The sequence below is a fragment of the Podarcis vaucheri genome (genome assembly GCF_965113315.1).
Source record: "Podarcis vaucheri genome assembly, chromosome: 9".
Lineage (NCBI taxonomy): Eukaryota > Metazoa > Chordata > Lepidosauria > Squamata > Lacertidae > Podarcis > Podarcis vaucheri.
In genome coordinates this window covers 27,725,412-27,749,980 of record NC_138767.1, presented here as the reverse complement: position 1 = coordinate 27,749,980, position 24,569 = coordinate 27,725,412, and the positions used below count along the sequence as shown (strand labels likewise).

Here is a 24,569-nt window from a genome sequence, read left to right as displayed (position 1 = left end):
TTAAAATGAGGTTAGTGTTTCAGGCCTTAGAGCAATAAGAGCTGAAGTCTCATTAGTAGCTAACAATCCAGAACACAGCACATAAATAAAGCTAATATGGCAGAGCAAAAAGCCTTGGTGCATTAAATTTGAGCAGAATCAAATGTTTACAGTCAATGATGTCTGGGGCATGAAGTTTTAATGTACTTAATAAAGGAAAGCAAATTGCTTCCTATTAGCCATGAAATGTTCCCGGAGAACTAGCGCCCACCCCTCCAAAAAAAGTTTATTATGCAAATGAAGGAGATAGTTGTAATTAACAAGGACATTTTGGGAAAATATCACTCCTGCCTTAATAAATGTGACAATTATGAAGAATAAAGACAAGGCAACTCAAACCTACAAAATGTAATTACACGGATGAATCTAAAATGCTGCTGAGTGGAGTCAAGATATAAATAAATAAAGAGACTTATCCTATGGACACTGAGGAGAGATTCATACTCCTACGAACAAAGGAGAAAAGCAATTAATATAATGAAACCAACAATTCCACAAAGATTCTGAGCAACTGAAGTGCTTCATTTGGTGCCTTTGTTGAATACAAACTGCTAAACTAGGCATTCTGATGTGAACCTTTCTGAATGCAAAGATTCCTGATTATACTTTCCTTGAGAAGCAATATTTATTTCGCCAGATTTGAAAGACTCTGTTCTTTAAAAATATATATATACAAAAAATCCTGAAACTATGTTGAGTTTCAATGAGAGGGAAATGGCTAAACTCATGGATGGGTGGAGGAGGGGGCAGAAGTATCTAAAAACAAATATGATTTCATATTTGAAGTCTACGAGAAGCATAATTTTTATTATACTTCTCAGTCCATTCCCGCTTACTTCAGGCTGGCTGCCAGCTTTGAACCTCAGCATTTTAAAACTCTATGGCAGTAAGAGAAGGGGGTTGTAGAGAATGGGAAACAGAAAAAGTGTATTTTCCCTTTTCTTTCCTCCTGAATCATCTCTCGGGTATTTTGATATTACAGCATACATCCTTCCCAAACTAATTTACCTGCTTGTGAAATATGCCTTCTCAGCTTGTTAGGTGTTTGAGCAAACCAATTCCATCTTCCCTACTATTGTTCTTTCTAAAAATTAACACTCATTGCAACATCTCAATATTTGCAGATTCTTGTCAGGCTCTTAAGGTGGGTGGTGGCTGCTTGTTAAAACTTTTTTTTTTTATTTTAGTTTATAAACTTGCATACTTTTACTTACCTAGGGACTCCACTTAAGTATGTAGACATGCCTCCCTTATGGGTATGTGTGCGTGTTTTGCTTCTAAACCACCCCAGCCTTGCTGTTAGAAGTAATGACACCGCCAAACTTTAAATATTATAGCAGCGCTGAGTATGCCTCTGGGATATTGCTGCCATATGCTTCCTATCATACCAGTTTTAATCTGATTGTTTTCCCTGAATGCTGGCTACTGACTTCCAATACTTTTCTTTAAGAACAGATAAATAATGTATTAAGCACATATTACATCTAATTTAGAATAGATGGGGGGCAAAGTGAAGGGAGAGTTTAATACTAATATTTGCTGTTCAAAGTGGTTTATTTATTTTATACAGAGGACAATGTAAGCATTCGCATCCACTAATTACATTAAGTTTTAGAATACAAATTCAGTAAGCACATGCAAAAAATATATATAAAAAATTAACCACATTGATTCAATTTAAATGTATACATTTTGCTCCTCCTATGGTTCAATAGACTGACAAGCAACTAATTTAGAAACAGTGGTTAACCTATGTAAAATATACCGGTAATTGAATGGGATTCATAGAATCATAGAGCTGGAAGGGATCTGAGGATGATCTAGTCCAACCGCCTGCAATGCAGGAAAGTGCAGTTGTCCCAAATGGGGCTCAATCCCACAACCAGTGTTTCTCAAACTTGGGTCTCTCTGTTCTTGGACTACAATTCCCATCATCCCTGACCATTGGGCCTGCTAGCTAAGGATGATGGGAGTTGTAGTCCAAAATCAGCCAGAGACCCAAGTTTGAGAAACACTGACCTAGAGCATTATCAGCACCATGCTCTAACCAACTGAGCTATCCAAACTGACCAACTCTAATAAATCTAGTGACTGCTTACATCTCAGAGTACCTAAAACAGGGGTTGCCAACATTTTTAGGGCACATGAAGATTTTTGAGTGAGTGCTGTAGGTGCCACTTTCCTTTGGACCCTGCAGCAGAGTTGATCTGAGCCTTGAAAAGTAGATAGAACTGAAAGAGAAAGTGAGGAAGACCGTCATATTTCCAACTTCCTCCTTCAGCTGTATGTACTTTTCAAGGGAAGAAAAGGTAACCGGCCCAACATGGCCTCATGGCAGTAAGGGTGGGAGTAATTGGTTCAGAGATTTGTGCATCTCAGGAGAAGACATCAAGGACACCATTGCATCCATAGGTGCCGTGTTGGCAACCCATGAACTATAAGATTAAAACATTAATAGCAAATTGACAACCTAAATCCAGTCCATCAGATAATTTTGAGGAAGGTCCCTTTGCACAAATGACTACTTCATTGAATAGGAGTGTTGGAGTGTTGCAGACACAGGGAGAACTGTTGAAGACACAGGGAAACAAATCAGTTAATGTGCCTTGGCAGAAGTTAACCCAGCTCCCTCTCTGGTGCATACAGCAAGTGCAAATGCAATTTGAAACACAGATGGAGAAAACACAGACCTCAATTCAAACAGTGAACCAGATCCAGATGTTCTGTCATCACCACATCACTAGGAGTTTCTGTGGTCACTGAACTTAGCCTGTGACCCTAAGCACACTTACTAGGGAGTAATTCCCGTTGACTAAAGTGGGATTTGCTTCTGGATAAACATGCAGGTGATTGCAATGCAAATTTATAAAATCTAATGATAAATTGTATGATAAATGATAAACTGCAATGTTAGTTTTCCTTAACATAAGTCTTACACCTGTTTCTAGGTTAGATTAGAGATGGGAAGTGGAATTCACTGATATATGATCATATTTGCAAGGATTCTAAATGCTATAGCCAAAGAAACATCAGTTTTAAAAAAGAGGCTTTTTTTCCTAAATGCGTGCTATTTCTTATTTGTTTCAGGCCTTACTAGAGACTCAAACTTTACTACGCACTCAGGTTGCAAATTTTACCTTCAACCTTGGATTTTCAGGAAAGTTTTACCACACAGGTAAGAAGGAATCATGTAGTTTCAGGTTAAGCAGGTGATATACATTGAAACAATTTTGTCTTGGCATGCTCAGTAGCTGGTAACAGAATACTGAAATTATATTTCATTTTAAAAAAATAACGTTGTGAGAATTTCCCTCTCTAAATGTAATTTAACATTAGTTATGATATTGGATTTTTGAATGATTCATCCTTTAAAAAATATCAGTGAAGAAATTACCCTTCATCATCAGGAAAAATGGTTCACCAATATATATGTTTGCTGACTAAAGAACTTTGATCTTCTGGATCTGGGTTGGCATCAGCAGTCAGCATGTTGGGGTACCTACCAAGAGTCTCTGACCCAGCAATGGGGGCACTGACAAGAGTCCCCTGGAACTTCTCCCTCCCTTCTTCATCGCGATGTGCTTGTTCACCTCTTCTCCCTCCGGTCCAAACAATGGTATTAGTGAGAGTTTAAAAGCAGTAGGTGCCAGTGCCCACTTCCTTGCTGGCTGTCTGCCTGGCAAGGAAGCCAGTGATAGCAATGATGAGGGGCAGTAACTGCAGCTGGTGAAATTGTTAGTGAGGCAGTGAAGCCCATGGAGTTTCTTGCCCAAAGTTCCTCCAAAGCCTAGAGCTGGCACTGTCAGGAACGGCTCTTCTGAATTGGTGAGCGGATTTCTAAAACATACTAAAGTAAATGGTATATACAGTCTCTCTCTTTCTCTCTCTCTCTGTCTCTCTCTCTCTCTGTGTGTGTGTGTGTGTGAATATGAAAGCACTGTGGATCATTCTCCTAAACAGATAATCTCAGTTGAAGGATTAAAAAAGAAGTAGACATAACTGCCAGGTATTTATGCCAAGGCAAGGCAAGGCAAAGCTAGTGCCATCTTTGGCTTTCTTATCCTGTCAAGCAGAATAAGAGACAGAAAGTTGTAAAACCAAGTTCTCTGTCCACTTTTGACAGGAGTCGCATTTGTGTGGTGCACATTCTGCCTTTGCTGCACACGGCTACGAACTGAGGTGACCAAAATATGTCCGCCGCCTAAGTGAAGAGCCACTGTGGGATTTATTTATTTTTTAAAGTGCACTGCCCTGCCCAAGGGAGAAAAGATTTGGATTAAGGGGAATTTAAATTAAATGAAAAGAGGATTACTTCACCTTTCCAGTTCTAAGTAATTAATTGATTCTGCCCACCCGCCCACTGATTCTGCAGATTAGCGTTACCTGCTTCCAGACTTCTTCTTGCATTTCCTATCTGCCCTCATTTGCTTATTTCACGCCTCTTACATGTTTAAACTTTACTTTCCCAATGTCATCCTCCTTTCTATATTTCTCTGTGAAGATACAGCTTTAAGGGTAAGCAGAGTTTTAGGGCAGTAAAATGCTCAGTGTTTTCCCCTTGAGTCTGGTACTGCCTTGATCCAGGCTCTTAGAAAACTGTTAAAAAAGGCAGAAATAAAGATACAAAAGGTATTGACCATGATCACACAAATGTGTGTATGGACATTTATTTTATTTTTAATTTATTACATTTCTATCTGGTGTACATGGTTCTCCCTCACCCCATTTGATCCTCACAATAGCCCTGTGAGGTTACATTATGGCCATTTCTACCACATGATACAGTGATGACCATCAACTTAGATACCTTCAAAAGGGATTTGACCAATTAATAAAGATGGCTGCCAATGGCATCTAGTTTAGTCTAAACGTATTGCCTCCAGTACCAGAAGCAGCCTACAGTTGCAATCAACCCCCATTGTAAATCAGGTTTATTATAAAAAATTTACAGACTTTCAGCTGTTTTGCAATGAGCAAATCACAGAGCTTAACACAGCGGATGCTTCAAGTGGTTCCCCCAAATTCAGCTGAAATTGCAACTTAAACTGTCTTCACCAGTCTCACTATTATTCAACCCCTTCATGACAAGCATCTTTAGCACATAGTAGAGAAGCCTTTTTCTGCTATGACCTGCTGCAAACGACAGTTTACTTAAAACACTGGCCCTGCAGAATGCTACACAGAAATGGTTTAGCTACATTGATGGTGCCATGTCTATACTGGCCTTACTCTATGTGCAAATAATTTTGCAGCCTCCGGCAAGATTCTGATGTCTATGGGGTGAATGCATATTGACAAAATCCTCTGGGGATTCAGGGTGGCCTATTTTCTGCAGTTTGGGATTATCTTGTGGATGAGCTCTCACTGCAAGATATTTTGTGTATGTGGCAGCCGAGTAAAGGTTTCATTCTGAAGAGAACAACTTATGAGAGAGCAGGTTGACACGCCACCTGAGAGAATATATGAAAGTAGCCAGTGGCAAATAATAAAACAAAGATTATTATCCAAGCTGTGAAAGCAATATGGGCTGCCCAGGGATTTGTACTTTTGCAGGTCTCCTTGTCAAGACTTCTGGCAGGTCGTCTTGTCTAGACTCTGCAAGGACATGTAATTGCTACTGTAGTGATGTCAGCTCTAGCGCTGGGGATCCCCAGGGACAGTTGCTGCTGCTTTTCTTATTCTTATTTAAATTTGTATACTGCCCTTCATCCTCTCACCAGCCAAGGTGATGATGGGAGCTGTAGTCCAGAAACATCTGGAAAACCGATTCCTATCATCCCTGACAACTAGCTGTCCCAGCTATTGGGACTTCAAGATACGAAAGCTTGGAGTTCAGAGGCACAGCATACTAAATACATACCAAATAACTAATAAATCTCCGGGCAGAAAGAAAAGCAACTATGGAAGTCATCCAGAGCATATGTCCAGTGCCAGTTCAGCTCTCTACCTGTTCCTCATCTACCTTTCTCTAAAATACAATTTTTTCACATGCAAAGCTTGTTGACATCATCTCCAGCAAGCGGAAGGAGGTGGCAGAAGGCAGACATGTTCTCTTTTCTAAAATGTCTATCTCTCCCAGAACAGTCCCTGGTCAGTTCCTCAACTGTTGTTAAGGCCAGCTATAGAGAGCCACCAGCTAATTTCCCTAACAAAGAGAAGGTACTGGGCAATTTTTCCAGGGCTATTAATAAGACTCCAAGACTCTTATCAGGTATGTGTCAGGCAACCTACACCGACAGAGAACCTATTCAGGGAAATCTTAGATCAAAACTCATTGAGTTGGAAGGGATTCTGAGAGGCCTTCCAACCCAACTCCCAGTCCCATAACAATACGCAATAGAATAGGTTTTCTCCACTGGTGACTGTGAATTAGCAGAAAGCACTTATGGTTGCACAACACAGAGCACCTGTTTTTTACTGTCTCCTCTATCCACCAAAGTCTCTGTGCCCCCTAAAAATTTGTTCCTGGAGCACTATGCAATATCACAAGGGGAGAAGCTGCAGGTAAGGGGAACTGGCAAAAAAATATATGCCTTGCCTTGCATGAGTGGAAGTACTTTCTGCTGGCTCAAACCAAGTGAAGAAGAGCAAAGTTCAATTTGAGCCATGCTCACAGACTCACATCACTTAATCCTGGAAGGCACTTGCCCCCCCCCCAAGTGCTGGGCTCTTCCCTGTAACATGATGAGCAATAAAATACTCCCTTTAAGGATAGCTAAAGTTCCTCACTGCTGCATGAAAATAAGCAGCCCTGGAGTAATACTCAGGTTAAAGGGGTTCCTTCCAGGTCAAAGGGCATGATTTCCTGAGAGACCTGAACAAGCTGTAAGGAAGTGAAGATGTCTAAGACTACTGACCATCCATTAGAAGTGTCTCAGTCATCTCATAAATTGTTGCAGAATAGATAAACGCTTTGCAATCATCACTCTTGGATTAAAGTAATATCCTTCCTACAAGAAGGAATACAAGTTCTTCCCATCATTTATATCAGCATGAAACATTTCAAATGCCAGTGTACTTGGAGGGGTTGGTGAAGGAAGAGGTCACTTTACCAACCTCTCTAAGTACATCCACATTTGAAATGTTTCATGCCAATATAAACCCTGGAAAGACCTTGTATTTCCAGTGCTGTTCACTTTCCTAATGAGAAAGATTTTACCCCTACTGTTGCTCATTCTGACTTATTTTCTTTTTGTTCCTCCTGTCTGTCTTGGATGCCTTTTGGGAATTCACTGATAAAATTTGTATCACATACCGACTGTTAATGCTTTCTATTTCCCACTTGACTCAAACATTATCAATATTGAATTTGTGACTATTCCAAGACTGAGATGGTATGCATGTGCCTACAACTATGTATTCCCCAGCAGTTTAAAAGGCTCACTCAAAGACCATGAAGCAACTCAAGGAGTTGAGGCACATCAGTGCCTTCCATTAAGAGACCTGCTGTAGTGCGTATGCCAGGCGTCCTAGATCCAAAGCACATCCCACTTTAAAAGTTAGCATTGTTTTTTGTCACTTCAGCTTAGAGGCAGCATGTCAAAGTATTCTCCATGCAAACATACACTTTATTGACTCATTATAAATAAAACATGGAGAGGTATTCTTTAATTACCGTAAATGTGGCTTGTTTACCCAAGGAGGCTTTTAATGTAAGATGCTCAACATGTTTTATTAGCACATTGAAACTGCTATGCCTTATTGACTTCTTCCTTAATGCACAATTCGCTTCTCCATCCCTAAAGTCAAGTTGACAGGGTTCCAGAAAGGAAGACAGAATTGTGAATCTGTCAGAAGGGTTATAATACTATCACAGTTATAAGAGCTCCACATAGCTATTGCACGCTACTTTCCAATTCTGCATTTAGGGATACATAAGCATACCACCCCAACAACAAAACATGCTCAGTCAGGGTCTTGAAGGAAGTGCTTTCCATCTCCTTTGTGCACCCCAAAGCCCTTGGGGGAGGGGCAGCTGGAAGTGATGTCCTTAGGAATGAGGCCAGCAGGTTGTGAGCAGGAGGTCCTGCTTTCATTGATCTTGCTTATGTCCATTTGAAAATGAGTGCTTGCTCTTGTGAGTGCTCCTGTTTGAAAGCTCACAACATCCCATGCCAGCCAGCATTGTCAAGATGTCCTGCTTGTGAACTTCTTAGAGGCATTTTGTTAGCCACTGTGGGAAGTAGGACGCTAGACTAGATTGCCCTTTGGTCTGATCCAGCCGTGCACTTACATTCCCAGTTTCAGAACTGAACACAGACCTGGAGGACCACAGGCTTTTAGTGCAATAAGAGAAACACATGCTGCCAGCACTACTGAACCTAGATAACAATATTTATGCCAGCATTGCAGTTTAAAAAGGAATTGCTTGGGTGATAAACCTGGGAAAGAAGCAGCTTTAATAGAGTTTAATTGTTGCTTCTGCACTGATGCATATCACCACTACTCAAAGAAACCATCACTCTCCAAGCGTCATGCCTTATCCATGAAAAATGTGAACTTTTGAACATTTTCTCTTGGTAGTCTAGCCCTTAAAAGAGAAGAGACAGTATTCATCATAGTTGACATTTATAAAAAACATTTCTATCCCAGCTTTCTGTTGCAGCTAAAATACCTTGAGTCGGCTTATATCATAGTTTAATCAATAAACACAACAAAAAAACAAGGAAATATGCATGAACAGGAAGCCAAACTGACATACTAGAATAACAATGGGACAGTAGCCATAGAAAAATCCAGCATCAGCCAGCAATAACAACATCAGTAAGCATTTGTATAGTGCTTTCAGGTGTTCAAGGGCTACATAGGTATTGTTAGAATTCCATCATGTGGAAGACAACAATCCCATGACTGGTATTACCTAGTTGTAATCCTTAAAGCAGCCCCAAAACCATTAATTAAGTTAGTGTTATTATCTCCCGTATTGCAGATGGGGAGACTGATGACTTTCCTGCCACTTTTCCTCAGGAAAAGCCGCTCTTTACCACTGAATTGGAGCAAACATCAAATGGGTTTTCCACGGAATGATATTTGTTCTAGTTCAGTAGTAAAGAGTGGGTTTTTGAGGGGGAAACTGCTCAAATCTGTGCCCAGAAAGCATGGGACAAGCATGGGACAAGCTTGGATCCTTGCTTTCTAGGCACAGGACAAGCAAAGTCTAGAAGAGCCCTGAGGGAGTGTAGCTTGCTGAAGGCAACCCTGTGCGTTCAAAGCAGATGGAAGATTTGAACTAGAGACTTTCTGATTTCTAGCCTCTGTGTGCCCATTGGGACTGGTGTAGCAGAAAGCATAGAGGCCAGCAGTAGGCAGAACCAGAGCCAATGGCAGGCAGAGCCACCTCCTGATTGGCAGTAAAACAACAGCAGGTGGATGCTGTCTGAGGGCAGACTCCAGTTGTTGAAACAGTGCCCCATTCACCTAATGAACTGGCCTCCACTGCTGTATGCTAGGGGGAGAAATCTTCAGGGTGGAGATGAAATGGATTACATCCTAGGCTGTGTAACAAAGAAATCCCTTCATGCATTTCCACCAGCCGTAGTTATGATAATGGCAGGATGTCCAGCTGATCTAACTGGATTTTGCATTGATTATGACAGCTCAGTCATGAGCTATGCTGGTAGACTGTAACAATGCAAATCTTCAGGTTCTTATATTCATGTCCAGTGTAAACAGCATATTGGTGCTTTTTTTAAAAAATAGCTGTTCTGAGTTCAATACACTTGGGATAATGATGTACTTGTGGCATATGGATGTGTAACATCAGCATACTAGCACTACATACCTATGGGCCACGGATCCATACTGTGTTAATGTTTCCAGACACCCAGTTAATATGTGATGCTCAGTGCATGGAATCCTCCACAGGTAACCATTCTTCTTTGATGTTGCCTTTTATAAACATGATATGGAAGTTTATTAAAAATGAAGTTACATAAACTCCAGTATCAACCATCGTCAACCTGGAAAAAGTTGTTCATGTCCACACCAGAAGATAATATTATTCATTTTGTAGGAACCATTGAGGAAGATGAAGGTGATGATCTCTTGTTGAGTTCTGTGGATGAGTTCTGGTGGTTTCCTCACATGTGGAGCCACATGCAACCTCATCTCTTCCACAACGAGTCATCCCTGGTAGAACAGATGATCCTCAACAAGGAATTTGCACTAGTGAGTAACCTCTAGTTTTTACAATATCTTTAAGAGCAGGTCCACATTGCTTATTTTACAGATATCATCCTTGAGGTAATGATAAGATCCATGATTTTAGTAGGTCTAAATCAGGGGTCCTCAAACATTTTAGACAGGGGGCCACTTCACTGTCCCTCAGACACTGTTGGGGGCCAGACTATAGTTTGAAAAAAGTATGAACAAATTGCTATGCACACTGCACATTTTTGTAGTGCACAAAAAACAGGGAAAATACAATACTTAAAAAGCCGCACCAAAGTTGGAAAACTTTACCCTTGCCCCGTGGGGGGGGGGGCATTAGCCAGATTTAGGGGCATTACTCTCCCTCCAGACTAGAGGTCTTGCATTCAGTTCCCAGATATGTGAGGTGGGCATACATTTGGTAAGAAGCCCGTTGCCAGTAGCTTTGCCTGCTGAAACATCTGGGAGAGGCTCCCAGTGCCAGCAGACAGAACCATGGTACAGTAGTTTGAAACTCCCCTGTGAGGCAGCTTCCTACGGCTCAGCACCTGTTTTACCAGCTGGGCGTCTCATTCTGCACAGGTGCCACCCACCTGGATTTTAAGGAGTGCCCTTCCAGAGGGTCGCAGGACAGGTTGAAGGCCAAGGTGGCAGGGAGCAGCGTCCTCTTGTGTGGAAAGTCCTCCTCCTCAGCAGCGCCTGTCCTCAGTGAGGGAGAAGTACCGCCGGGGGTTGAGGGCTCAACACGGACACCCATGCCCCGTGGAAGAGGTCCAGGGTGAGCAGGCTGCTGGGTGTCACCCACAGGGTCTCACTGTCCTCGCCTCCCCACAGGGTGACGTGGCCCTGCTCCGCCTTCACCAGCCACTCCCCGCCGTGTGTCCACGTAGATACCGGTGGCAGCAGCAGCTCCCTGCTCTGGTCCCGGCTCTCCCCACCACCACCACCGCTGCCCCTCAGCTCAGTCATGGCCAAGCGGGTACAAGCGCCCGGCAGCCCTTGCAGGGCCAGCTAGGCCTCCAGCACCAGCAGCCCCGAGCCCAGCAGCATCTCCCCATGCCGTACCAGGACACTGGAGCCTGAGGCGGCCGCAAGTCAGAGTTCGCCCTGCCCCTGCCGCCACTATCAAAACCCAGCCTAGCAACGGCGGCCTCCTCATGGGCCAGACCCACATGTGCCTCCCTGCTGCCAGGGTCAGCTGCCTCAGGAAGGCCCGGCCCAGCCACAGCTCTGGCCCCAAGGCCACCTCAGCCTCCAGCAGTGCAGCGCACAGCAGCAGTAGCTGCTCCTCAGACCCCGCCAGGTGGACAGCCAGCACCAGAGGGCCTCCCACTGTGGCCGCCATCGCTGCCACGGCCTACTGCCCATCAGCCAGGGCCACCAGCAGCCACATGGCCATGGGCAGGTCCTGCAGACAGGGTCTACCAAGCTGCGCAGCACCACCACCGCCATAGAGAAACATAGAAAGGCCCTCACAGCAGTGGGGAGAAAGCCTGGGAGGACCAAAGAGAGAGAGGCGCAGGAAGGATCACCCCTTCAAGGGCACTTCCGGCCCGACTTTGGAAAATGCCCAGTGCGAAAGTAGACATGCAGATAACTAGAGATACGAGTGGGTAGAGTGGAACCACCGGCAGGGGTGGGCTCATGGGGGCGGGGCGGGTTTACGGCCCTAACGGGCTAAATCTGGCCTGTGGGCCATAGTTTGAGGACCCCCGGTCAAAATCATCTGTTTTTATACTGTTCTTATGCTGCATTTCCCCCTACAATTTATTCACCATAAGCAGCTTTGATCATTTCCTTTTTTAAAGTGGAATATAAACAATTTAAATATTTGAAATAAATAACAATAAGCACTCATGCCTTCCCCATAAGCATCCAGAGAATCTTGATTTGGTAGTGATGCTGAAAAAATCATTTTTACCCACCCCCACCTACCTACCACCACTTCATTCCAAAACAACTATTCCATGTTAACAGACATGCTTTGACATGGAGACTCATGCCTCACTGCATTGGCTGAGGAAGGTCCATAGTTCAGTATAGCAGTTGCTTTATGTAGGGTGGTCCTGAGTTCATGATAGGGCTGGGAGAAACTCCTGTCTAAAACCTTTGAGAGCAGCTGTGAGTTAATGCAAATGATTCTGAGCTGGATGGACCAATGGTCTGGCTTCTTATAAGGCAGTCCCTACATGATGGAACGTGGAACATTTAAATCTTTCCAGTCCTTCTGTTCCAAATACACAAATCCCAATATATTGGTTTATTTTGTACCTGAGACACCAGATAACAAGCTGCTGAGGCAAAATCCCAACTAGGAAAGAGTTTCATGTCCTCCCCAAGAGCAGAGCCAGTGTGGTGTAGTGGTTAAGAGCGTTAGATTCGTAATCTGGTGAACCGGGTTCGCTTCCCCGCTCCTCCACATGCAGCTGCTGGGTGACCTTGGGCTAGTCACACTTCTCTGAAGTCTCTCAGCCCCACTCACCTCACAGTTTGTTGTGGGGGAGGAAGGGAAAGGAGAATGTTAGCCGCTTTGAGACTCCTTCGGGTAGTGATAAAGCGGGATATCAAATCCAAACTCTCAGAATCAGAAATAGTATCTATCATTTTCAGAGTGTAGTCTTTATTCTGAAGCATTATGTAATTATTCAGCCCATCAGTAAGATTTCAGTAAAATGGTAACTGTTCTTATGTTTCCCTAAATATTGAAACGGATGTCAATTTGTTAGGACGGGGGAAGCTGAATTACATGCTTCTATAAGCCTTCTATAAATGCACAATTTCTAAGAAAAGTTGTCAAGATGTGATGTTGCTATTTATACCAAAACTACCATCCAAGCTGGATGAAGGGAAGATGTTTCTGGCACATACAGTGTAATCATAAGTGGCCCACTTGTTTGGGGTGGGTGGGTGATAAAATTCAGCATAGAAGCAAAATAATATTTACACTTACATCACTGTCAGAAGCTTTTTCGGCCTTAGTTACAGCCTCTCTTTTCTGCCGAGTGTTGCCTTCTCAATAACCTCAGCCACCGTCAAAACCAGAAGGGAGGCGAGTGTTAGAAGGCAATAATGGAAGGAAATGAACTGTCTACATCAATCAAAATATATTCATGCAACTCTACCTGGATTTGCAGGTGCCTTTTTGAGACAACATGCTGATATTACATACACATAAACATTTTTATAGTGTTTTTCACATCAGCATAGTTCTCAGTCTCCTTACCTTACATTGGGAAACTGGCCATGCCACACAAAGGAAAGGCTGTAGCTTTGCTGTGCATCCCTTTTTAGCACTAAAAGGTAAAGGGACCCCTGACCATTAGGTCCGGTCGTGACCGACTCTGGGGTTGCGGCGCTCATCTCGTTTTATTGGCCGAGGGAGCCAGCGTACAGCTTCCGGGTCATGCGGCCAGCATGACTAAGCCACTTTTGGCGAACCAGAGCAGCGCACGGAAACGCCGTTTACCTTCCCGCCAGAGTGGTACCTATTTATCTACTTGCACTTTGACGTGCTTTCAAACTGCTAGGTTGGCAGGAGAGGGACTGAGCAATGGGAGCTCACCCCGTCACGGGGATTCGAACCGACCTTCTGATCAGCAAGTCCTAGGCTCTGTGGTTTAACCCACAGCGCCACCTGCCTCCCTTTTTAGCACTAGGTAAAGGTAAAGGTACCCCTGCCCGTACGGGCCAGTCTTGACAGACTGTGGGGTTTGTGCGCCCATCTCACATCTATAGGCCGGGGGCCAGCGCTGTCCGGAGACACTTCCGGGTCACGTGGCCAGCGTGACAACGCTGCTCTGGCGAGCCAGAGCCACACACGGAAAGCCGTTTACCTTCCCGCTGGTAAGCGGTACCTATTTATCTACTTGCCCCCGGGGGTGCTTTCGAACTGCTAGGTGGGCAGGCGCTGGGACCGAGCAGCGGGAGCGCACCCCGCCGCGGGGATTCGAACCGCCGACCTTTCGATCGGCAAGCCCTAGGCGTTGAGGCTTTAGCCCACAGCGCCACCCGCGTCCCGTTTTTAGCACTAGGCTACTGCTAAATTTGATCCAGCTGCAGTGCAGAGCAATGTATCCTATATGCTAATAATAAACCTAGACACTGCTATCAACAAGAAGGATATATCAGGAGGCTCAGAGGACCTTCACACACACACACATTTTTTGGGAGGGAATTAAAGCCCGATAAGGCCCCAAATCTCACTTCCACCCTTAGATAACACGAGCCATACCACATGCTCTCATTGTGGTTCTTGGCTCCCTTTTCCAAAATGCACCTTAAGCTCTTTCTTGCAGTCAGGCATAAGACAATGCAGCTCCATGAATATCTATCAGGGCTCCCTACCTGATCCCTATTGATTTCAGTGGATTGTGGCCAGAATATTCACAAGCCACACAATCATTAAAGCTGTAGTCCTCAATTGCACACAGCAGGATAAACATGTAATACTTTGAAATACGGAAAACTGGAAGGGTTGTTGATAGGTTCAAAATGGAATTTTTTTTTGAAACTTTACAAAAATAAAATAATGCATTAAGCTGACACAGTAAAAAAAAATAATCTCCTAGGGGAAGTCTCAGCCTGCCTGAACAATACTAGAAAAAACACATTCCAGTGCTAAAAGTAGATAAGAGCTTATGCAAATCTTTTAATTCAGCAAGGTGACAGCTTAGAAAATGCTGAGAGCCAACATATCACCTCTCTGCTTTTGACAAAACTGAAAGCAATTCAGCAGGGATCGCTTCTTCATCTAGCCTTGCTATGCCAACAGAGGACAAAACGATTTTCTTTCTCAGACTATTAGAAACATTGGCTCTTCTATGTTAAAACAGACAGGTGTCTGTTTCAGGGCCACAAATACATGGGACTTTCGGGGCAGCTTCCTCTCTGGGGTATTTCAATTCAGGCCACTCCCAGACATTACAGCTGTAGGTTTTTTTAAGTCCCTATCTTTTTACTTGAGGCAAGTATGCAGGCAGTAAAACCCAATTGGGTTTTATTATGATATGTCGAGAACACTTCTGTTCAGGAAGCAGGTTCTTTTATAATTTTTCAGCTAGTGTTCAGCGCTCAATTTGCCCAAGCAGCTGCTGAAGCTCCAGCTGTCCAAGGCTTCTTTTTGGATGCACTTTCTCCGGGTTACAGATCCTCCAAACTAGACAGGATATCAAATATGTGATTGACTTTAATGTGTCAGGGGTGTTGTCATCATTGTTCTAAATCACACCCAACAAATTTAGTTGCCAATAAGTCAACAGGCATATTACTATTCTTAAACTACTGTAACAGGAGCGGGTGGTGCTATGGTCTAAACCACTGAGCCTCTTGGGCTTGCTGATCAGAAAGTCAGTGGTTCGAATCCGCACGATGGTGTGAGCTCCCATTGCTCCAGCTTCCGCCAACCTAGCAGTTCAAAAGCACACTAGTGCAAGTAGATAAATTGGTATCGCTGTGGCGGGAAGGTAAACAGCGTTTTCGTGCGCTCTGGTTTCCGTCACAGTCTTCCGTTGCACCACAAGCAGTATAGGCATGCTGACCACATGACCCAGAAAGTTGTCTATGGACAAACGCCGGCTCCCTCAGCCTGAAAGAGAGATGAGCGCTGCACCCCATAGTCACCTTTGACTGGACTTAACAGTCCAGGGGTCTTTTACCTTTACCTTATTCTTATATTTACCATTGTCTCTGATTTGGCCTTGCTCCATAGAAAGTAACATCTCTATACATTACTAAGAAGTTACATGAATCATAGAATTGTAGAGTCCACCTTCCTTCAGTGCAAGAACCTTTTGCCTTACCCTGAGCGTAAGAGTCTCATGATCTCCCAACTGAGCTATCCCAACTCATCCATTGTTCTCTGTCATCATCTTGATTCAAAAAGCATTTGGTAAAGCCTTTGATGCAAGGAATGTGCCTAGCAGAACTGCAAGTTTGAAAGGTGCTCATTTAAGCATTCAAACTAATGTACTGAAGTGCAAAGAGTACTGAAGTGAAACAACCAGTACCATTTTACTTTTAGTAAGAATATCCGCATGTAATAGGGAATCCCTTTATATTTTCTACAGATGCCAAGTCTAAAGCCAGAAGTGTTAAAAGTAAATAATTCACTTTGCAAGGGCACATATTGCACTTCTAGAACTTGTGAAAACAGGAGGTGACTAATTTTGGCATTTTGACAGAAGCAATGAAATGTACAGTATCAGAATTTACTGATGCATGAATGGATCACTCAACCTTATGTAAACATTCCAATATTTTATAGTGATCAAGCATCAAAGATCCCTTGTTCACTTTACATTTTCAGTATGGAATATAGCCTTGTTTTTGTTTTGTTTTTTCAGAAAAAAGGCCACCGATTTATTACATATTAAATTTCATCTCCAGCAACTAAGAAGAGAAGGATATTAAATTTTCTTTCAATAACATGTTAGCTTCTGTCCACTTTATTTGATTTTATCCTTCTCACTTATCAATCTAATATAGACATAGAGCTGTTTTGTTTGTTCAGTCAGTTTTGGGGAACATTTCCCTACTCTTGTAAATTTCTTCCATTGTGTCTTAACACTGAAAAAAACCTAACAGCTACTTTAGTTGACATTTCCAAGGGTGATAATAATTAACACCTTTGCGGCTTGACAAGGGCCCTACTGATTTTTTGTCTTATGCATTTTTATTGGCATTTCAAATGAAGAAAGGAACAATCCAGTAAATCATGTTGTCTGCTTGGCCAAATAACAGGGTGCAACAATTATTTGATCATAGGATATGGTTATACATGTTGTTGTTTTTTAAACACAGAACAGTAATTCTGGAACACTAAAGTCAATTGGATGCCAATTAGAGCATGGGGTGTTCAGTTGGGCAAGGCAGTTAAGCCTTAAGCCCCATGCAGATGCAATTTGATAAATGAATTCTAAAGAAGCAAGTTGGACTCGGACATGATGCACCTGCCTCTGGCAAAATAGCTTGCCTTAAATTAGACATGACAATCTTGCTGCCTCGGGGCAAGCCCTGAAACAAGGTGCAGGTTATCAAACCCTGGTAGGTGCTGATGAAGCTATTCCCCAAGGCTGGACCCTTTTTCACATCAGAACCCTGGGGGTTTAAAAAATTATTTTTAACAAGGGGAAGTGAGTCAGCAGTGAAGTTGTGAGCTCAAGAGCAGGAGCCCAGGATAAGGATCAAGAAAAGGTGAAGGAGAGGGAAAGTCATAGAAGAAAAATCCTCTACAGCGCATTGAGCTAGTTCTTGGAAGGAGCAAGAGACCAAGCTTTCAAGTTACACCAAATTCTTCCCCGGTGTTTTCAGAACAATTTGCATTGTGAGATTCATGGCTGCACAGGTCACTTTGATACCGTACATTTAACATGCTCTTATAGCAATTTTCAGTCATGTTTTTACCCTGAATAATGATGCGTCAGATGTTCAGGTTGGGCTTCAATTACCCAAAACTGTCTTAGAAAAGAGAAAGACTTTTCTCCCGGTCCTTGGCCAGGGAGCAAATAACCTGCTGGCTTTCATGCCCAGAAGGGTGAAGAATGCTTCTTTCTCATGCCATCATTGATTCCCTTGCCCTCACTTAGTTGGTTAGCTAACCAGGCGATCCTCTAAAAAGTTATTTTTCTTTTCTTTTTATTTTGTATAAATCATTTTTATTAGTTTTCCAATAAGAACATCCAATTAACAAAATCATCAAATCAGCCCAGATTGGAAGATTGGAATGAAGTCAAGAAAATCTGCGCTGGCAAATTGACAGTTGAAAATATATGTATACACAAATAAAACTATACCCAATGGATGAAAGGACATATGATCTCTGACATGACTGAGAATCGCACAGCCAGGGAGGGGGAACTTTAAAGCGTTAAGATCAGAATGTGGAAAACATGAGAACAACAAGAAGAAGGCAGAAATGAAAATATTGGAGATATACTTCAGAGGTCCAGAGTATGGGAAGCCCCAAAAATTAATAATTTGGATTGTAATTTGGCTGTTTTTTATTTTATTATATTATTTTTAATTGGATTATGATAAAAAGTTATTTTTCAATAAATATAGCTGTCAGAGCTGCCACCCAGTCCCAGCTCACATAGGACCAAGTCCGCCAGCGTTCACTTTATAAGAGTCTTTATTAAGTTACAGGTTTCATTTCCGAACTGCAGCGTGCAGCTCTACACCTTCTGCCCTAGGTCGGCGAAGACCCGTCTGAGTCCCCGCCTCTTGCACACCAGCTTAATACCCTAGCCTTGCTCCACCTCCTTCGCCTCTCCCTACGTCTCTGGGTCCTTCTGCCCCCCTGGGCCTCCTCCCTTCTACTCTCCTCTGACGCTGACCCCCCTGATCCTTCTGCCTCCTTGCGGCGGGCTTTAGGACCTGGCTCACTCTCCGGGCTGCTTACTGCTCCAGCTTCCGCTGCATTTGAACTTGGCGCGCGCGCCCAACTCTCTACTTTCCTCTTAACCGTTGCCTCGCTCTCTGAGGAGGGCGTGACCACCCCTGACTCGTGCCCTCCCTCCTGCTGACAGCCTCCGGAACCCGATGCCTGGCTACCTTCCTCCCTGCTGCTCTCAGTCTTGAGCGTGGGTCCCGACTTCCAGCTGCTGCCGCCCTCAGTTATGAGCGTGGGTCCCGACTTCCAGCTGCTGCTCTCTGAATCTCCTCTGTTCCCTTCCTCCTGGGGTGTCCCCCCGGATCCCCCCCTTGCTCTGCTCACTGGGGCTCCCTTTTGGGAGTCCTCTGACTCACTGCTTAGGCTTGGAGATCTCGGGTCGTCATCATCACTCATTTTCCCTTCGGATTCCTCCCCCTCGCTCTCTGCTTCCTCCCTTCTCTGCGTCTCTGCTCCTGAACCCCTGACATCCATCCCCCCCTCGAAGCCCCCCCTTCCCCCCTCCCCGCTGTCAGGTGTGGGTGCTGGGTGCTCCATCATCACGGGAGGGAATGCCGGATACAGTTCGCTCCCCGTGGTTGGCCGCCAACTGAAGACCTCCGAGTCTTCCTCCTCGCGGTCGCCGACGTTGACCTGTTCCGCTTCCATCTCTGTACCGCCGTGCTCGAACCCAAGGTCCTCCCCGAACACGTCCATGTCAGTCTCTGCGTCGGTCGCTCGACCTGGCATCTCCAGCCACTTCCGGCGCCATTGCTCCTCCGGTCGATCGTCCCACCAATACGAGGTGTCCGACGCCGAACCCGCCGGCGATCCTTCTGGGGAACGGGTGCTCAGTGCGGGTTCCCCGTCCGAGTCGAATCCATGGAACGTGCTGGAAGAAAGTGTGGGCGTGAACAGCCAGTCGTCGAAGAAGCTCGCTGGCATGGGTCTGTGTGGGAAAAGGGCATGAAACTCGTCCTTGAGCAGGGGTTCCTCCAAAGCGTAGTCTGGCACCCAGCTATTGGCGCTGGCCCGGGTGCCCTCTCTGGCTAGGAGGTATTCGACTCCCTCTTCTCCCCATCTGGAGTCCAAAATCTCCGTGACCTCGTTGATGGGGTCTTGCTGCGTCACCCCTCGCGTCTCCGTCCGCTCCCGGAACGGACTCGGTGCCGTCCCTGGCTCCTGGAATCTGTGAGGTGCCTTGTAGGGAGTGAGCACCGACCTGTGGAACACCGGATGCATTCTGGAACCCTCCGGCAGCGCCAGTCGGAAGGCTACCGGGTTGATCTGTGCTTCGACTTGGTACGGACCAATTTGCTTGTGCCCCAACTTCTTCTTGGCTAGTGACCTGGTCGGCACTGCGTGGGCTGCCAACCAGACCCAGTCTCCCACTTGGATCTCTTCGCCAACCCGCCTGTGCTTGTCAGCTTGCACCTTGTAGGCGTGCTTAGCTAGCTCCAGCTGCCGTCTGAGTTGATCGTGTACCGCCTGCAACTCTGACGCGAACGCGTCCGCCGTCTGTGGTTCTCCGTCCCCCACTCTCTCCCGTCCCGGGAAGGTTCTGGGATTCCTCCCATTGTTGGCGAAGAACGGCGTCACCCCTGTGGACACGTGCTTCGTGTTGTTGTAAGCGAACTCGGCGAGCGGCAGGTAATCCACCCAGGTCGCAGGTTGTTGATTGGCATAGCATCTCAGGTACTGCTGCATGATGGCATTGACCCTCTCTGCTTGCCCGTTGGTCTGCGGGTGTCTTGCTGATGCCAGATCGACCTTGACATTTAGAAAACTCATCAGCTTCTGCCAGAAATTCGAGACGAACTGGCGCCCGCGGTCGGACAGGATAGACCGCGGCAGACCATGCACTTTGAACACGTGATCTATGAACAGTTTGGCGGTTTGTTCTGCCGTGGCCACCTTCGCACACGGAATGAAATGTGCCATCTTGGTGAACAAGTCCACCACCACTAGTACAGCTGTCTTGCCTCTCGAGCTGGGTAGATCCGTAACAAAGTCTAGGGCCACTCTCTCCCACGGTTCAAACGGCGTTTGCAGCGGTTCCAGCAGTCCCGCCGGTGGTTTGTGCACCGGTTTGGCCCTCTGGCAGGTGTCGCACCTCGCAACGTAGTCCGCGACTTCCCCTCTCAGTCTGGGCCACCAAAAGTCCCTTGCGACTAATTCCACCGTTTTTTCCGTGCCAAAGTGCCCGGCCGTGGGTGCGTCGTGCAGCTGCTGCAGTACCCTGGCGCGAAGTTCGTCTCCCGGCACGTAGATGGCCCCTTTACGTAAGAGCAAGCCGTCTCGTATCTGGAACTCGTCGCCCTTCGCCGTGCCCTTGTGCACCTCTGCCATCTTCGCCCGCGCGAAGGAGTCGTCCTGCAACGCCCGCCGCACCGCATCCAGGTCTACTGTGGCTGAAGCGCACGCCCACGCTGTTGGCGCGAAGATGTGCATGGCTGCCGCTGGCTTCGCCTCTTCGAGGTATTGCGGTTTGCGGGACAGTGCATCCGCCATGACGTTGGTGTCGCCTGGGATGTACTCTATTCGGAAATTGAAGTCAGCAAAGAACTCCGCCCAACGTATCTGCCTCTGGTTCAGGAACTGAGCCGTGCGCCAGTGCTCCAGATTCTTGTGATCCGTGCAGACCTGCACCGTGTGCTTGGCGCCGATCAGGAAGTGCCTCCATGCCTTGAAAGCTGCATGAATGGCCAGCAACTCCCTGTCCCAGATGGTGTAGTTCTGCTCCGACTTGCTGAGCTTTCTGGAGTAGAACGCTCCCGGCCTCCAGACCCCCTGTGGGTCCCTTTGCAGCAGGACAGCTCCCACTGCTCTATCGGACGCGTCTGTCTCTACCCGCATCGGTTTGCTGGGGTCGATATGCAGCAGTTGCTCTTCCGACGCGAAGAGACGCTTGAGTGCCTGAAAGGACTGCTCCGCCTGCTCCGTCCAGATGAATTTCTTTTTCTTGGAGCTTAGCGTGTCCGTAATGGCCGCCGTCTGCATCGCGAACCCCTTGATAAACTTGCGATAGAAGTTGGCGAAGCCGACAAACCGCTGGACCTCCTTCCGATTGCGCGGGCTCTTCCAATCCAACACCGCACGAACCTTGGCGCTGTCCATGGCTAGCCCCTTGTCCGACAACTTGTAACCCAAGAAATCCACCTCCGTCGTGTCGAACTGGCACTTCTCCAGTTTGGCGTACAGTCTATGCTGCTGCAGCCTCTTCAGCACCTCCCGAACATCTTGGTCATGGGCTTGCTGCGAGTCGGAGAATATCAGGATGTCATCCAGAAAGCAGACGCACTTCTTGTAAAGGAGTCCCGCCAACACATGATGCATGAAAGCTTGGAAACAGTGAGAACCGTTTTGCAATCCAAACGGCATCACTCTGTATTCGTAGGTGCCCAGAGGCGTGAACATGGCTGTCTTCCACTCATCGCCCTCCCTCATGCGGATGAGATTGTACGCACCTCGCAGGTCCAACTTGGTGAACACGCGTCCCTTGCGCACCGTCGCTAGCAGGTCGTCAATCCTGGGCATGGGGAAATCAGAAGGCTTGGTCATCTTGTTTAAGAGGCGAAAATCCACCACCAGTCTTTTCTGGGGCGTGTCCTTCTTCTTCACGAAGAAAACAGGACTGCCCCCTACTGCCCTGGACTCCCGGATGAAACCGCGCTGCAAATTGTGATCTATGAACTGTTTGAGTTCCTGTAATTCGTCCTCAGACATGGAATACAGCTTCCCTTTCGGCAGCGTCGCCCCTGGTAGGAGGTCAATCTTGCAGTCATATTGCCTGTGCGGTGGTAGCTTGTCAGCCTCTTTCTCGCAGAAGACCTCCAAAAAGTCCGCGTATTTGTGGGGGACTGCTTGCAACGTTCCCAACTGCAGTTGTGATTCCTCCTCCTCTCCCTCCTGTCTGGGCAGGATGCAGTGTTCTGCGCAATAAGAGGAGCCGAAGATCAGCTGTCTCTGGTACCAAGCCAGTGTCGGACTGTGCCTGTCCAGCCAACTCATGCCCAACACAATGGGCGTGTCCGACAGTTGGGTGACATTAAAACTGATGACTTCCCTGTGGTTGCCAAGGCGCATCACCATCGGTGGCGTTTGCTTCACCACCTGCCCCCCTAGCAACTCTCTGCCATCCACTGTGACGACTTGCAGGGGCAGAGTGGCAGGCAGTAGCTGTATAGCGTGCTGCTCCACAAAATCCTGCGCTATAAAGTCTGCGTTGCTTCCAGAATCCACAGAAAGCGGCACTTCGATAGTGACGCCATCGGGTAGCTGGAGAGATGCTGTGAGCTGCACTACTGGTTTGGGTGGGAGGGGGTCCGTGGGTTGCAAGATCGCTGGGGACTGCTTCACTGATGCGTCTGGCTGGGCCCCAGTGCCTCTGTCTCCAGCCAGACATCGTCGTTTCCCTGCTGTGGTTCTCCTTGCTGCGTTGCTGCAGTCACCATTGCCGAGGCTGCAGTGTGCTTGTGGAGCCTCCGGGGACACTCTTTCGCCAAATGGCCTGGATCCTCGCAGATGTAACACTTCCTGTTCCCTCTAGGAGGCTTCGCTTTCACTGCTGTCGGTGCTTGGGCTCTGGCTGCTGACTGAGCCCTTGCACCTCCAACCTCCATCGGTTCCCCTCCCCCTCCTGGCGGAGGTGTGGATTGCGCACGCGCTGCTTCTCTTGGAACGAAAGAGAAACTTCTCGCTGCTTCGCGCCCTCCACGTCCTTCATCTCTGCACCAGGGACGTTCTTCCAGCCTCACCCCCACAGTCAGCGCCCTTTGGACCACCTCCTGCGTGCTTCGGGGCCTCTCCCCCCTTGCAATTTCATCCTTGACCGCTGAGCTTAGACCCTCCCAGAACAGGTCTCTGACAGGGGGCGAATCCCGGTCCCACTCTAAGGCACTGACCAGCGCAAAAAAGCGGGCATGGTACTGCCGGACGCTTGCCCTCCCTTGTTTCAGTCCATGAATCTCCCGTCGGGCAAGATCCACATCAATAGTAGACAAAAAACACGCATCCATCGCTTTGATAAAGGCATCTGCATTCTGAAGCGCCGGATCTTTATCCCTCCACAAATTGCGTAGCCACGCTTTAGCATCCCCATGCAAATGGGATAGTATGAACCCCACTTTCTCTTCCTCATCTCTAAAGTCTTTTGCCAGCAGTTGCAGTGCGCACATTACGTCTGCTCGAAAATTGGGGTACTGTTGTAAATTCCCATCGAAGTGAGCCACAAGCCCTCCTGCTCTCCGTGCCAACCCAACCCCCTCCGGTCTGGGTCCTGGCTGCCCGTGTTTAACCCATGCTTCAAACCTGGCGTGGAGATCTCTGTAGGCGGCTGCCGCATCCTCCTCCCTCTTCTTGGATGCCAGTACCTCCGCGTTCAATTGGGTAACTGCCTGTTGCAGCGCTGCAACTTTCTCTGCTTCCGTCATCTCTGCTAACCGTCGTGAGCTTGCTCCCAAACACCGATCCCCTCCTCCAGCTGCCTCTCTCTCCGCTGCGAGATATCAGGTGTCCGAAGCTTTTACTGAGACGGGTCTTACTGTCAGAGCTGCCACCCAGTCCCAGCTCACATAGGACCAAGTCCGCCAGCGTTCACTTTATAAGAGTCTTTATTAAGTTACAGGTTTCATTTCCGAACTGCAGCGTGCAGCTCTACACCTTCTGCCCTAGGTCGGCGAAGACCCGTCTGAGTCCCCGCCTCTTGCACACCAGCTTAATACCCTAGCCTTGCTCCACCTCCTTCGCCTCTCCCTACGTCTCTGGGTCCTTCTGCCCCCCTGGGCCTCCTCCCTTCTACTCTCCTCTGACGCTGACCCCCCTGATCCTTCTGCCTCCTTGCGGCGGGCTTTAGGACCTGGCTCACTCTCCGGGCTGCTTACTGCTCCAGCTTCCGCTGCATTTGAACTTGGCGCGCGCGCCCAACTCTCTACTTTCCTCTTAACCGTTGCCTCGCTCTCTGAGGAGGGCGTGACCACCCCTGACTCGTGCCCTCCCTCCTGCTGACAGCCTC

General features: G+C 46.8%; 1 protein-coding gene across 2 annotated transcripts in view; it reads left to right on the top strand.

The window, feature by feature from the left end:
• The window catches only part of NDST4 (N-deacetylase and N-sulfotransferase 4), a 137,781-nt gene that overhangs the window by 55,887 nt on the left and 57,325 nt on the right, over positions 1-24,569 (top strand). For both annotated transcript variants that reach the window (XM_082236924.1, XM_082236925.1), the window contains 2 exons: positions 3,127-3,214; positions 10,052-10,206. In XM_082236924.1, coding sequence (XP_082093050.1) covers positions 3,127-3,214; positions 10,052-10,206 — 243 coding nt within the window. The remainder of the gene's footprint in view (positions 1-3,126; positions 3,215-10,051; positions 10,207-24,569) is intronic.